We start from the raw sequence: 16,377 nt of genomic DNA on the forward strand, positions 1-16,377 counted from the left end.
GTCAGGATTCTGGACATACCTGAGGTCTCATGCGAGGGTTCCAGCGGATGTAGTATCCAACCCAAAGCTCCAGGTGGCGCATGCTCACTACTGGGAACAGGACATGGTTGGAGTAGTTGACATACAGAGGATTGGTAAACTCCTCCACCTGGCTGTTAATGTAGGACCACAGCGATACTGTCCTCTTGGGAATTTCCTGGTGAGTAAAAGAATAATGTCAAAACCTTTAGTGAATGTACTACAAGCAACCTTATCAGGAACAGACGGATTCCGTACTATTCCATTTCAAGGGGAATACTGGGATTTTACAACCTAGACTATTTTTAGACATGATTACCAGTAGACTACAGATGAGGCATTGAGATCTGTAAGCTCCTCCTTGGCAGTCGTCTGGAAGCGTGTCAGTGGACAGCAGCGCTGCCCGGTGGCTAGGATGCTAAGGTAAGTAGTGAATTGTATAATCCCATGTTTTAAAAAGGCTATTTATATTTAGTGAGGTAATGCTGCATCTACACATAACGACGACAAGTCACGAATGTCACGAAGTACACATTCTTGGCCGCTGCTCACGAATGTGATTATTCGGGGCAGAGGCCTCATGTGTCCTCAGGAACTGCTGCAACCTGTTACCATGCGTTATAATGGCACGTGTTGCTGGAGAAGCATCAGGAACCATTATGCACAGTCAAGAATAGTATTCCGTGTTGTTGCGTGCTATTGCGCGTAACAGCGCATCGTTAAGTTCTGTCACGTTGTGAACGAGGTGAATTGTCTCCACACACACACACCCATATTCATCCAACCGAATTCAGATCACTCCAGTTTTTCAGAAGAACTTTGTGACTGCATGTGTAGTTGGGCTCTGTGCCATGGAGTGGCGCAGAGAGGAGTAGGAGGAGGAGGAGGAGGAGATGGACAGAGCCAGATGTGTGGCTTCATGCGGCTCTCGTCTCACCCATTTTCCCAAACATCAGGCACATGTAGCAGGTGGAACACCTGCAGGAGTGCGCTGAAGAGCACTGAAATTAGACTTTTAGCCGACTTGGTGTCAGCAATCAAAGTGAATGCGGTGCAGCAGAGTTTAATTGTGCGCACGCTTCTTCCTTGCCAGACTGGAGGAGGTGCAGAGATGTCTGGCTGCACGTGAGTCTTCTCTCGCTCCTCTGGTTCAGACTCGTTCTCCTGCTCATCGGTTACAACAGCAGGTGGAACACCTGCAGGAGCATCCTGAGGAGCTTCAGCAGGAACTGTGGAACAACACTTGGAGCCGAGTCTAATTGTGCGCACGTGACAGAAAACTGATTTGTCGTGGCGCGCAGTGAAATGTGACGCCGTGTTACAAGTCATGTCAAAACTTGACAGTTTCCATGTCACTTCATAATAACGCGTGACAGTTTGGGCTCCAAGAACCATCACAGGAACCACTACGAACATTGTCACGTTCTATTAAGGATCAATACTCATCAAGACGGATCAATACGCTCAGTTGCGACCTCCATGACGTGAGACGAAATGAGGGTGGTGTGTGACATTCGTGGAAGATTTTTTTGACAGGCAAAAACATTCTCCGTGAATATCAAGAATATCACGCACTATTAAGAAACCTATTCAGATGCGTTAAGTCACATTAAGAATGTCAGGAATGTGTCACAAATGACACAAAAATGACATTCGTAACACATCGTACACATCTTGGTTATGTGTAAGCGCACCTTAAACAAGAGCAGAGTGGCACAGTAAGAGCATGCTGGGCCCATAACCCAGAGGTCGATGAAACCATCCTCTGTTGTATGTTTTGTAGCAGGTGTGGTGGTCAAGTGGTTCATGCATTTGATTTCAGTGCGGAAGGTTCCCACTTCAAACCCCACCCCTGCCACGTTTCTCCATGTAATGTTGAGTTGTGTCAGATAGGGCATCTTGTGTAAAACCTGTGCTAAATCTACATGCAGATCCACCTTGAATCTGCTGTGGCGACCCTGACTGGAAACAAGGGAGCAGCTGAAGGGACTTACCATACTTACATTTAGTGAGGTAAATGTACAAGTTTATGTCCAGAGGGTTCCTCTCCATGTTACCAGACATTTTTTGACAGGGTAGCCACAGTAGAAACAATATGGATCCATATGCTGATTTGGTACAAGTTTTACACTGGACACCCCCCCTGATATAACTCCAGGTGTATGGAGCTGCCCTTTCTCCATGGAGTCCCACGAAGAATTTGGTCTTTAATAGAGCCCGGCCGATATTATCGGCCGATATAAGCCCTTTTCAAAGTACTCACTATCGGCTGAAATTTTGCTGATAGAACGCCGATAATTTCTCATAAACAGAACAGATACTGAAATAATGTTTGTGTTGGTAATGTAAAATGTCCTTGCACCGTTTGTCCAGTAGATGGAGCTCTGACTCCATTCAACTGAGAGCCGCTTACACCCCTGCTTAAATGTGTTCATTACCGGTCTCCGTAGTTCGCCGTCACACTGCACTGATCGGCTGACAAAAGCATACAAGTAAGTTTATAAGGATGTTTGTAATAACTTTGTGATTACATTCACCCCACATTTCTCCCGTTTCAGTTCAACTCAGTTTGATTAAGTCAGTTTATGTAGTAATGTGTCAAATGTGCTTCATTGCGTCGGTCACGCTTTTTATTAAGCCCACGTTGTGTAGACCTTATTTCTAGCATGAAAAACTTTCCTTTATTGCTGAGAGGTGGAAACATTCAGATTTACTAGTCGTCCAGAAGGGTTCTGGGAATTACTGCCGTTCGCCATTAACCCTCTGGGGCCGACGCTGTTGTATACGACGGCTGGGACCAAGCTTTACTAAACTGTAAATAACTTTTTTAATGATATGAGATAGAAACCTACTCTTTTTTTCTGAAAAGTTAACTCAGCGGACTTTCGATCCACCGTCGGCCATCTTGGTACTCCTCATAGATGTGTGATGACGTGCGCAATGTGAGTGTCCAATCGGAATTGGTTCTCCGTCACATGGTTTTCCAAAATCCAATCGTAGGGCAGATTTACCTCACGTGATATGGCAAAGATCGTTTTCAGGAGTGATATCTTACTAGTTGGCCCGTTTGAATAGCCTCCTAACTGCTCCAATTGCATTTTTGCATTTTTTGAAGTTGAAAATTCTTCTGTTATAAAGTTAATCAATATGAGGACAAAGCTTCAGCTTTTAGCTCATACCATTTTTGTTAAGGGTCCAAAAAAGAACATTTTATTCATTTAAAGAAAAATAATAATATCGGCTGATTTATCGACTATCGGCAAATCAGCCGATTTATCGATTATCTGCATTTTTTCATCCAAATATTGTTATCGGCTTCGGCCTCAAAAAATCCATGTCGGTCGGGCTCTAGTCTTTAAATCTGGAATCTTTTGTTTTGGAAGCAAGCACATTAACCGTGTGCACAATAGTGCTACCCAGACAGTTAATAAAATGACCCCTAAAATAATTAGTATACACAATGACCAAATCTTACAATATTTCAAAAAATAAAATGTTCTTACTTCCTTCAACCTCTGCAGCTCGCTGTTACAGAGGAAAGTACCAAACAAGCAGCTGTACAGGTGGTCCAGAATGGTCACCAAGAAGTATTCATTAAACTCAAAGGCTGCGGGAAACTTGAATGAAAAACAGCATCATTATTAACTTACAAAAAGATCACATTAATACGTTTTCGACCAATCCAATGCCAGACATTGTTTACCTGTCGAGTCAGCTGCCACACACAGTCGATGAACTGAATAAAAACAGGAGAGCGGTCTGCGTCTGTATGGTTCTTATCACCGTGGCCAACACGCTGAGAGAGAAAAAGTAAGAATGAAGGATAAGAGAACAAGTGTGACTTAATCTGTAAGAAGGGCACAACAAATTCTTTACCAGTTGGAAGCGATGGCCAAAGCTCAGCCACTCTTTCTCGAGCAGCACTTCAAAACCACGAATAGTGCGGTAGAAACCGTCCAGCATGAGCATGGCCAATGAGGTGAGTTGGGCTGTGCGGTCCCAACCATCGCTGCAGTGCACCACCACTGACGTCTTCCCCGACTCCACTTTGTCTGCAATCCGAAGCGCCCCAGCCAGGATCAGCTAGAAAGAAATGCACAACTTGGTCATGACTTTTACCTTCATATCTCCTCATTCTGCCTACCGAACAACTTGTTTATGTTACCATCTGTCAATTACATATTCAACAGGACATCTCAAAAAGACATGGACAAATTTCAAAGAAATATGGTGGTGAGGTAGGCACTGGGTCAAGGAAGAGCTGGTTCAAAAGGTATGTCTTTCTTTTGATCTTTGATTTTTGTGCAATATCTCAAAAGGATGCTAGTGTATTTTACTGAAATCCAATAGAGCGACAGACCTTGGGTCAAAAAAAAAGTTGATTACATTTTGATGTGGATCCTGATCAAGGGGTGGAGTTTCCCTTTGATCTTGATCTTATGGCCCAGTCACACGGCATACAACGATTCCTGAACGAAGGGAAAAAAGTTAAAAAAAAAGTCACCATTCGTTGAGAAAAGGTGGACGAATGAGCTTTATCACTGAATAGCCTGAGAATCAAGAGCGCAAAAGGGACGAAAGAGGAACAAAACAAAACCAAAGCCAGTGTTGATCTTGTCGCTTTAAACGAAACGTCTGGAGCCACTGCTGGAGCAGTGTGTGTCTGCATCTCTGAGTTCCAGGACTCGGCACTGGGACGCAGCTCATAGCTGCCTGAGTCCTGGAGAAACTGCAAACAGAAGCTGTGGAGATCTGTGCGCACGTCGGTGGGTCCACCTGCTCTGGTTCCTCGTCCAGAACAAAAGAGGGATCATCTCCATCAGAATCCACACTGCACACTCCGTCTTGCTCCAATTTAAAAAAAAAGCCTCTGGTGTGTCGTGGTCACTGCTGTATCACTGTATTATGTTCTAAGCCATATATATTGATTTATAACAGAAAACTGTCAAAAGGGGGAATAAATATAAGTGTAAAGATGATTGAATATATCACAGCAGTAAATTGATCAGTCCATGTGAACGCACATTTACTCCCCATGCGTGGTTATTTCCACCAGCTGCCACTGATCCACAATGTGAATTCTGCCTTCCAGAACAGCTCTTTATATAATCATCTGAATCATCTACCTGTTGCCACATGTACATAAAGGCTGGATTGTCCAGGCCCGGATCCAGACCGGTTTGGACCGATGCAGTTGCATCAGTCAAAATTTTTTACGCATCGTTCGTCATCGGTAAAAAAAAAAAAAAAAAAAAAAAAACTTGAATAATCCCAATAGTGCCGTACGTGTCCCCACGGTGAACACAGCTTTTTGGTGGTTTTCATGTCAACCTATAGTCTGTAAATTATACAGATTTTTCCAAGTTTTAGAGTCATACGGACGTACAAATAAAGTCAGATATTCAGGGTTTGGTCTGTAGCAGGTCTGTAATCAACCGTTTCTGCAGTGCAACTCCACTTTGAAGCCGTGAACCATTGAAGCAATGCTTCGATCCACCAGCTCGTTGGTTCTTTGAGTCGCTGCTCTTCAGAAACGGCAAGTCCACATCTTAACCCCTCTCAAAGCCATTAAAATACCGTGAGTCACTTTTGTGTGGATTAAAGTCACTAACTGGGACTCTTGTCTTGTTGCAGTCAAGAAATGAGAATCGTCCTCCGTTCCATTGGCACAGCTCCAAACGCCGCGGCTCTCTGCTGAGACAGAGTCCGGTTGGAATAACTTCAAAACGAATTGCCGCTTTAAATAAAATGACACCTCTTTCCAAACGTTGTAATACATACAAGAAACTACAATCCACTAAAAAGTTTTTTCCTCCCAAAATGAAACATGCTGTTTCTTTACAAATGACATCCTGAACTGAAGCACAGCACAGCTGTAAGAGCTCAGCTCAGAGATATGGAAAGACATTTATGCCAATAATGTCTGAAAGGAAATGCTTTTGACAAAAACTACAGATTTTGTTTATTCCTATTTATGTCCAGAGATCAGGGATCCACCATGTAGAGTTTATTATGTCCAAAGTTTAAGGATCCAGTGACCAATTTCATATTTGTTTACTTTAAGACTCAATAAAATGTTCATTTTCAATTCAATCGGCGTATGAAGTGCCAAATCACAACAATATCAATATCACAATTGTGATATGTGTACAGTTGTGATGTATTTGTTTTAGTATATTTAGTCATGGACATGATGAATATTGTTACCTGCTGGACTGTCTCTAATTTTGATTGTTATCAATGGAAAATGTCTTCTGTGAACTGTCTGTATCTCAATATATTATTATTAAGAATATATACAGTCATATTTTTATTGATTTTATCAATTGAAAAAAAAATCATATATAGATTCAGGGATAATTGAAAGATTTTGGGAATAAATTTGATCCTGTTTACAGTCAATTTTTGTTATAGTGTTTTTTAGGACATCATATTTATACAAATAAGTGTTCACTATGGTCCATGAAGTATAATAAATATATTAAAAGAAGTGTGACAGTGTATGTTGCACACAAATAAAAGAATGAAGATTACTGAATAACAAGACGCGTACGATTTTTATTTTATCACTGGGCAAAAATGCATCTGTCAGATTTTCACTCTGGATCCAGCCCTGTTGTCATTCCTACACTCACATTCTTATATTTAATAAAAATAATAAGCGCATGCAGGAGCTGCTGCCACCGCTGCGTTCAGTACCGTCAGAAATTACACAACTTTGTTGTTTCAAATTCAGCAGTTGCTTGTGGCAAAATAATTAATTGTATCCACACAAAAGATTAATTCTGGCCCATATAAGGTAAATAAATGGACTGCATTTATATAGCGCTTTTCCATCTGCACCAGACGCTCAAAGCACTTTACAATTATGCCTCACATTCACCCCGATGTCAGGGTGCTGCCATACAAGGCGCTCACTACACACCGGGAGCAATAGGGGATTAAAGGCCTTTCCCAAGGGCCCTTAGTGATTTTCCAGTCAGGTGGGGATTTGAAACCATGATCTTCTGGACTCAAGCCCAACACTTTAGCCACTAGACCATCACCTCCCCTAGTCAGATTGTCAGATTCACTGGGCTCAGGCCCATATAAGGTGCCTGAGCCCAGTGAATCTGACCCCCCCCAAATTAAAAAAACAAACAAAAAAAACATGCAAATAGGCTGAATTTGCTCTGTAATTTCTGACAGTACATGAACGCAGTGGTAGCAGCAGTGCTCAGAAACAGCTTCTGTACTGTGAACATATTCAGCTGGTCGAACGAAGTCAAACTAAACGCTAACGTTACAAAAACTAAGCAAATGATAAAAACGTCAAGAACGACAGCAAAACGAAATGCGGACAAATTGAGGTTTTCAGTGGCATTCTTTTAAAATTTTCAACAGTTTAAAAATCCTGACGAAGCGCCAGCTGCAGGAACAAAGCTGCATGAAGGTTAAACAATGCCAACAAAAGTCTAGATTTTTTGTTTCTTTAGGGCTTCTTTGCCCTTCGTTAAGTGCCGTGTGACTGGGCCATTAGGCTGTGCGTGAATCTTGTGATGATTGAAAAACTATATTTCCTATTATGCTCCATTTTTATTAGTGGCGTCACATTCCATTTTGAAGAAGGTCCCCTCTTTTTCCGAATGTGAATGAAAAAAAAGATCATGATCAAAGGTCACCAATCAATATTCAAGAATGTCACTAAAGTAGATCAAAGAAGTAACCCTCTCACAGTGAAACAGAAAGAAGTATAATGTCAACACAGAAGTAAACGCAGGACTGTTGAACTTTGGCAGAGGTATGTGCTAATGGTAAAGGGTAAATGGTCTGCATTTATATAGCGCTTTTCCATCTGAATCAGACGCTCAAAGAGCTTTACAATTATGCCTCACATTCACCCCGATGTCAGGGTGCTGCCATACAAGGCACTCACTACACACCGGGAGCAATAGGGGATTAAAGGCCCAAGGGCCCTTAGTGATTTTCCAGTCAGGTGGGGATTTGAACCCATGATCTTCTGGACTCAAGCCCAACACTTTAGCCACTAGACCATCACCTCCCCTAAACTATGTGCTCTGTGAGTAGCCTTCTAGTTCTTTCCAAAGTAGAGGATTTTTCATGACAGATTGTTGCACTCACCTTAATGTGCTCAAGCCAATGAGTGGACTCAAGTTTGGAGAGCCAGTGGGAGTCCTCAATGTTGGGGTACACCACATCTTTCAGTTTACGGAGTGACTCCCTCATCACGTGAATATTGTGAATATCTAAAAACACCAGCTCTGCATTCTGATAAGCATCTTCACTTTCAAATCCACCACCTTTCATCTTTAAGAAAAAATAAAGGGGGTGGGAGGGGGATGGGGAGACGGACGGACATTTTTTACTGCAGGAATTAACCACATGTACATATTTCTGTGTAGGCTCTCAGTTGTCCAGGTGGTTTCCATGGTAGAGAACCTTGAATCTTCGACTGGACTGGATTGCGTCGACAAGGGTCCAGTTTCTCGACAGAAGTCAGACTACCAGAGCAAGAATTTTAGCTGAGGAAGCTTCTGCGATTTGAAGCGAAACGTCTTTGTGTCAAGCAACCCAGTCCAGTCGAAGATTCAAGGTTCTCTACCAACACATATTACATCTTAAATCAAAACAAAGCCTGTGAATGTGAAAATAGTTTATAGAAATACACCTTGTTGGCAGCAGCGTTTACGCTTGGCCTTGCATCAAAAATGAAGAGCTTGTGGGACTGAGCATTAGCGTCCATGACAGCCTGGAGGTATTTCTCATCTTCTTTGCTGCGCTTCCCATTCACCCCAACCATCGGCTGACTGCAGCGTGTCACTGTAGCCTGGCTCTCTGGATGGATCCATGACAACACCTGAAAGCAGACAGCAGAGTATCAACACAAACTGTTCTAAAGCAGCTCCAAAGGATGACAGCAACTCTACTACTGAAGAATGGCCACTCACGGGTATCCGTCCCTTCGCTCGGAAGGCAGAGACTCTTCTCAGCTCTTCGTCTGTTATGTTGACGGGCACCACAAGAGTTGATGGGTAGGTGTCACACAGTTCGTAGTGATCATTTACTTTTGTTATCCGCCAGCTTTCATTTGGTATACCCTTATAAGAAAAGAGACAGACCACTCCTGTTTAAACTTAAAGTTTGGTTTCACATACAAACGTCACATGGCGTCATGACACAAAACTCTGTATCTAGCAACAAGAAAATGGCTGCATCGACACTAACAATGTAAAGATCCATGGGGGCAAGCAAGTGAAATTTTTTTTGACTGAACATTTTCTGTGAGCGCCAAAAGCGTGAGGTCCCCTAGGGGGGTCCGGGGACATGCTCCCCTGTGGAAAAAAAAATGCAATTGGTGCATTCTGAGAGCACTTTGGTCAGTTTTCCTTGGTTTAAAACAGTGGTATGTGACTCATAATGGAAAAAACATATGGCTCAAGTCTTGATTTCATCACAATTGATTTACTATCTTGTATGTATTGTCTGTAATAAGTTTCCACAAATGGACTGACTGTCTGCATTAACTGACTTTATTCTGTTTTCATTCTACAAATCAATAATTGCACCCTTTCTGCTTTTAGTAAATAATACACTTAGACATGATAACTGTTGCCAATGAAAAGCCTTTAGCCACTTGTAAGTCATTTAAAATGGATACAATAGTTAAAAAATTAAATAAAAAAAGACCAGTGATCAATATCACATAACAATGCCAAATACCAGTGAATTGGAAACTTTAATTGCCCAGGTCTCCCTTGCAAAAGAGATCTTGATCTCAATGTGACTAACTTGGTTAAATAAAAGTTAAATTAAAATTAAAAAATAAAATATGGCTACTGAGCTCATCACAATCACAGAATCTTTTAACTTTAGGCAGCGTGTTTCTGGCCCTACACATATTTAGAGTCATACTTTCAATCCCCCCTGGGGGTTTAAATATAAATTATGTATGGAGGATGTGCACATCAGTGATCATAAAGGTTCTCTGCTTTGTTTGAGTCAAATATCACTCATACTTATGTTCTGTCCTTTAATAATCTGTATGAATCTATTTTAGATATACTGGGACATTTGAAACAAAGCTTTGTCCCCCATATTAATCCTTGTCTGTTAATAAATGGAAAATATTCAGAATTTTAGGAGAAACTGTCATAAGACTGAATGGTTATGGAACGCTACCAAGCTTTAAGTACATTAGCTCCATCTTAGAAAAATAATTACTCCACTAAATGACATGATAAAAAAAAAATGCAGGAAACTGCCCATTTTGCTAATCTTATAGCTTCAAATAAGAAAAACACTAAAGTCTTGTTTGATATAATTAATATTATTGTTTCACAGGTTATTCTTTGTGTACCGCTGTATGCAAAATCTGAGTCCAGTGACTTTCTGTACATTTTTGTGAACAAGGTTGAAGGCCATCAGATCAAGCATTTCACCATCATCTTAGAGGGTTAGGGTTTGAAATATGGGTGCTGTTTTTGATCATTCAATATCCCTTCACCATCATTCAAAACAGCTAGTTCCAAATTGCTTTTATCATTTCAGGAATATTTCAAAACTCAGAGTGCTGGTGTCAAAGGCTGAACTGGAGACAATTACTCATGCTTTTGTCTTTTCTAATTTACTTAAATTACTGGAACAGCTTCAGACTGTGCAGAATGCTGCTGCAAGCCTTAACTGGCATAAACAGAAGAGCTCATATCACTCATTTTGGCTTCTCTTTAGTGGCTGTCAGTATATTTTTAGAATTTATTTTAAAATTTTAGTTTTAACTTTTAGGGCCTGACATGGACAAGCTCCCCAGGACATCACAGAGTGATACAGTTTTATTTAATAAATCTTATTTACACCAACCACAAAAGTGCCCGTCATGGTAACTTTATGCACACAATGCTTGACTGCATTATTTTCTAATCACCATCGTACTACATGCATACATAGACACATGCTATGCTACATCTGCAAGTAATAATGTGTACAAATCTTAGAACTGAGGCAGACTCAGACAGGACTCGGCCTCGGGAGAGGTGGACTTGATTACAACACTGGTGTTTCAGGTCTTATACATGTTTACGAACTGAGAATAACATTTTAATTACCTGTCTTTTGTATTCCGAGACAGGATCATACACCTTCCATCCATTTTCAGGAAAGACTTGTCCATATTGAAAAGCAAAGATTTGCTGAGGAACAAGAGAAAAAATTACTACCTGGAACTCAGGGCAGAGCATGACAATGTAGCTGAGAATCACTCACCAGCCCATTGGAAACAGGAAAAGCAAATTTCATCAGGACTTCAAAAATGGACTTCCTCAGTGTGTCCTCCAGCTGTTTGTGTGCAAAACGTAGATTGCGCACATCCTACAGATAGGCAGAGCAACAGGTCAAGTTCACAGCTCAATAAATATGTAGTTTCATGTGCTGTGGCAAACAAGAGGCTCACAGTTTAACTAAAATTTTACATTTGCATAAACATCAAAACAGAAAACTGACATATTCCCTGTGAGTAATGCCGCTTTCTTTATTATTCTGAGCAGCACACCAATTACAACTGGTAATTGCCAACCTAGTTGTCATTTACATGCTTCTATTGATAAAAAGAGAGTGCACTTGCATTCATTTATGCTCCCATGTTGGTGTTGGTCTGAAAATGAGGTGTGGTCAGACACCGTGGTGGTGCATTGCTGTTGTGAGGCAGCAGAATGTGACTGCTTCACAGAACTAAAGCTGAGTACAGTGTTTTCCACCTCTATACCACGCAACACTTAGCCTTACATAAGCAGGCTCACAACATGCATACTCTGCTTGCACACAAAGAAAGTGAATTGAAAATAATAAGAGTAAACACAGATCCATAAATTCACCAGAAAATGTCACACTTGAATGTTTGCTTGATCTGATTTGTTTGCTTTTTATTATGCCTAAAGCAGGCCAATGACTGATTAAATGACTAAATAAAACCCCTTTGCATCCTGATTTCCTGCCATATAAACAGCAAACTGTAGTTGGACTCACCTCAAAAGTACTTTTTGCTGTATGCTTTAGACCGTGTGCCACAAATCGTCAATACAAGGTGTCATACACATACAGTATGACCAGTACCAGTACAGTGTTAAGACAATGAACCCAGAATATGATTTATCTTAAGGACAACATAATCATAAAGCAGTATGATAATACTGTGAGCCACGCCTATATCCACAAGACAATGACAAAGCAAAACTATGCTATATCAAAACATGAATTTACTTGAGGCCAGCGCCACATTTGCTCACCTTGCAAACGAGACCATAGGACACATCACCACGGCTCGATGCACCGCCAATCTTTTCCACACAGCTCACCACCCCGAGAGGTAGTTCCAATACAAACAATGACTCCTAGAGCCACCCCGACCCAAAAAAATTAGTTAAAACTAAAATGATTCTTCCCAAATATTAACACTGCCTTTTAGAGATAAAGTCAAAATACAGACCCTGTCCGTGCATTTGAAGAAAAGCCTGTAATTGGTGACTGTCAGTGTTCCCCTCACTGCTCCAATAAACGGACAGAAGTAGGTGACATCTTGGGCTAAGAAATAAAACACATTTTGCAGAGGGTGTTAAAATGAGGTACTGTGCAACATGCTTTGACACAGACATCAGTTGCACATGTATATTATCTTGAATAAGGTTGTGAATCGTTTAAGCAAAGACTAAATCTACCTATGTCTTGCAACATTTCATTTGGAAGTAACTGTGGCTCCTCTTTGTCTGAGTCTCTGTGCACCTGCTGAACACAATTAATGCAACTCAAGTCTGATTACATAGCATTTGTCAAACTGATCATCATAGATGTAATCAGACTACATACCTTTAAAGATGTTTTGGTTTTGACCTGAGGAATCCAAAGAATAGGAGATTCATACTTGGGTAATTATCATTATTGAAGGATTAGGATCTCACTGAACATACAGGCCACACTCACCCTGAGCTCTGGGGAGAACTCTGCAGAGGAGGACACAGAGTCTGCTGACATGGCAGAGGGTGGTTTGGCCTGCGCAGACCGGTCAGAGCGAGAGGTGGAATTGCTGGAGAGAGATGATAACGAATAAATCATGGAAGCATCTCTCAGTAGAGTTTCAAACCCGCAGTGTCCCGTCATGTATGCTGTTTAGCTACATTTTACCCACAATGCTGATCATTACTTGAATAACAAAAAATAATCAAACAACTGACAAAACATATTTCATTCAAGTTTCAAGAATTCAAGTTTAATTATTCAGAAGACATGTTATTTACTTAGCAAATTATGTTCCAGAAATGGAAGAGGTTATTTCCTTTTGTGCATTTTCCACCTTAATATGTCCAGTAGTACACTGATGAGTTGATTAAGCAACTCACAGAGAAATTCATTCATTTTCTGATGCTTAACCAGGTCTGAGTCACAGTGGTTGCTGACTAAGCAGTTCCGCCCACACTTCCCTATCCTTAGCCAAGTCCTCTAACTATTCCTGGGGCATCCAGAGGCATTCCCAAGCCAGCTGGGGGCAGTAATCCCAGCTCAACGTGTGCTGAGTCTTCCCTGGGACCTCCTCTCAGTTGGACATGCCTGGACAGCCTCCCTCAGGAGACAACCACGTGACAATCTCATCAGATGGCCGAACCACCTCAGCAGGCTCCTTTCAATGTGAAGGAGCAGCACCTACTTTGACTCCCTCCTGGATCTTCAAGCATCTCACCTTGCCCCCCAGTGTAAGCCTGGCAGATACCTTATGGAGAAATCTCACTGCCATCATTTGTGTCTGCGATTCTGTTCTTGCAGACACAACCCAGAGCTCATGATCATAGGAGCACAAATCAACTGGTACATCAAGAGCCTCATCTTCTAACTTGGCTCACACAATGGTCCTGTACAGCATCCACAGGAAAGAACATTTCTACTTTTAATTATCAAATGGTTGGGCATCACGGTGGATTAGTGGTTAGCACTGTTGCCTCACAGCAAGAAGGTTGTGGGATCACTTCCCATCTGTGGCCTTTCTGTGTAGAGTTTGCATGTTCTCCCTGTTTGTGTGGGTGGGTTCTTTCCAGGTGCTTCGACTTCCTCTCACATCCAAAAACATGCACGTTAGGTGGATTGGTGACTCTAAATTGACCACAGGCCAGTGGTGGGCACAACTAACCAAAACGTTAGCTTCGATAACTGGTAATCAGCTAACTGAAAAGTTATCTTTTTTAACGCCAAACCGATAAACTGCCTAAAAACTTATCAGAAGCTACAGCTAACCAATAAACGATAACTTTCAATTTTGCCTCCCATACGCTGTCAGCTACTAACAAGCCGATTTTGAGTTTAAACCCCGCCAGAGCTTCTAATAGAATCAAAGGCAATCACAAACTCAAACACAGCCAATGAGCCAGCGCTTCTGTCTTTGTGCACTCTGCCCCCTGCTGTAAGGAAGCGTCATTTACCTTGACAGAATATAGTGGTCCAGCGATAAGGCAGAGGTCTTGAAATGGAAAGCAGGTTTGAATTATGGTTTTGCTTTATAAATAAAATGATTCCGGACAGAATAACTACATTAATGTAAACTCTTAAAATGTACAGAGTGATATATAACATATCTGTTAATTTTAAAATAATGCACTAAATCTGAAGATTTGAACATTAACGCACAGATGCCCAAAGGGATTATGGGTAAACTAAGCCTCTGCTCATACTGATTGGTTGATTCATTCATTCTATGTAAAAAACAACAAGTGAATCAATGTAATGTGTTGGTGTTTACAAATAAATGTGCTTTTGTAAAATATGTATTTTATTTGTATTTTAAAAAAAGAAATAATTTTTCAAGATCCTGCTAGATAGCCCCTAAAGCATGTGTGATGACATCACAACTCTATCCGGTAAAAAGGGGGGCAAGGTTTATTTCAATAACAAGAACTGTCAAAAAACTCTCGTGTGGTTGGAATTGTGTAGCGATAGGAATCGCCTTTTGAATGCTTGAATAACAATGTCAATTGCACAAAGAAATCAAATAATAGTGAAAACATATTCATTGTGCCCAGAATGTTTTTATTCTGGTCATTGAACTTTGCGGCGGTGTCATAATAACAAATCAACCAGTCGCTCTGTGCATGGCATGACAACTGAACAATCAGTCGCTCCGTGAGGCATCATAACATCCGAACGGTTAGCGGGTCGTTGCGGTGTCATAACTGATCAATTAGTTGCTCCGTTAAGGCGTCATAACATCAAGCATGGTTCACATGGCAAGATAATTAGGCCGACCCGATCTTCCTCTTCCAAAGGACGCCCCGACAATCGTGATGATGCTAAATATAATCTTATCAGATATTCCTGCCGTGTGTGGTGTGTGTTAAAAAGCTCTCTGATCTGCTCAGAATGACGTGAGCAGCTAAATATGACATGCAGCCAATCAGAAAGCGAGGTGTCTGACCTGGGAGTGTTCGTGTGTGAAATCTGTTTGTGTGTGTTGTTTTTACCGTGTGGCTGACACCAAACACTGTACAACTAAACCTGTCTGTCATGTCTATGATTTTTTTTTTTTTTAATCTCCGTGTGTGGTCTTTGGAAACCTACAGATAGTAATTTTAAAATCCTGCGGTCGACAACACTGATATAACTGGTTGCCAGTAGATGGCAGTGTTCTATGCATTTTGACACCGGTTATATCACATGGCCTGAATCACAATTTAACAGACTTTTCGGCTTTGCAAATGCTTTTGTTTACACAAATGAAAAAAAATGACATTTTACAAAAGCACATTTATTTGTAAACATCAACACGTTATATTGGTTCACTTGTGTTAGTTTTTACATAGAATGAATTAGTCAACCAATCAGTATGAGCGGAGGCTAAGTTTACCCATAATCCCTTTGGGCATCTGTGTGTTAATGTTCAAATCTTCAGAATGAGTGCATTATTTTTAAAATTAACAGATTATATATCCACTTTGTACATTTTAAGAGTTTACATTAATGTAGTTATTCTATCCGGAATAATTTTATTTATAAAGCAAAACCATAAGTGAAACCTGCATCCCATTTCAAGACCTCTGGCTCATCGCTGGACCACCGTATAGGGCTAAGGAATAAAGATTTTATTTTTTTGGTGGCAGTTTGAGTTGAGCTCAGTTCCTCTTAACTACCCCGCTGCTGCAAAATACATAGCAGACAGGAGCAAAAAGATTATAAATACTTTTCAAGTTGCTAGCTATTTAAAAAAAAATGTTAGTGGTCTAAAAGTTATCAGAACTTAATTTATCAGAAGCTAATTGGTCTGATGATGATTTTAAAACTTATCTGAAAAGCTAATCCAGTAACAAAAACATTAGCTTCTATAAATATCGG

General features: G+C 40.9%; 1 protein-coding gene across 2 annotated transcripts in view; it reads right to left on the bottom strand.

Annotated features, from left to right (window-relative positions):
• Window positions 1–16,377, bottom strand: part of mtmr2 (myotubularin related protein 2) — a 29,665-nt gene that overhangs the window by 2,559 nt on the left and 10,729 nt on the right. Inside the window, exons 2-15 of one of the 2 annotated variants that reach the window (XM_034178672.1) lie at window positions 12,988–13,090; window positions 12,874–12,897; window positions 12,726–12,789; window positions 12,497–12,591; window positions 12,297–12,401; window positions 11,278–11,382; window positions 11,121–11,204; window positions 8,967–9,116; window positions 8,687–8,875; window positions 8,140–8,325; window positions 3,895–4,101; window positions 3,722–3,814; window positions 3,522–3,635; window positions 20–196 (exon numbers count right to left, since the gene is read on the bottom strand). In XM_034178672.1, the coding sequence (XP_034034563.1) occupies window positions 20–196; window positions 3,522–3,635; window positions 3,722–3,814; window positions 3,895–4,101; window positions 8,140–8,325; window positions 8,687–8,875; window positions 8,967–9,116; window positions 11,121–11,204; window positions 11,278–11,382; window positions 12,297–12,401; window positions 12,497–12,591; window positions 12,726–12,789; window positions 12,874–12,897; window positions 12,988–13,090 (1,696 nt within the window). Of the gene's footprint in view, window positions 1–19; window positions 197–3,521; window positions 3,636–3,721; window positions 3,815–3,894; window positions 4,102–8,139; window positions 8,326–8,686; window positions 8,876–8,966; window positions 9,117–11,120; window positions 11,205–11,277; window positions 11,383–12,296; window positions 12,402–12,496; window positions 12,592–12,725; window positions 12,793–12,873; window positions 12,898–12,987; window positions 13,091–16,377 lie in introns of both variants that reach the window. The other variant, XM_034178671.1, reaches the window with a different exon arrangement.

This window comes from Thalassophryne amazonica, chromosome 9 (assembly GCF_902500255.1).
Source record: "Thalassophryne amazonica chromosome 9, fThaAma1.1, whole genome shotgun sequence".
Classification (NCBI taxonomy): domain Eukaryota; kingdom Metazoa; phylum Chordata; class Actinopteri; order Batrachoidiformes; family Batrachoididae; genus Thalassophryne; species Thalassophryne amazonica.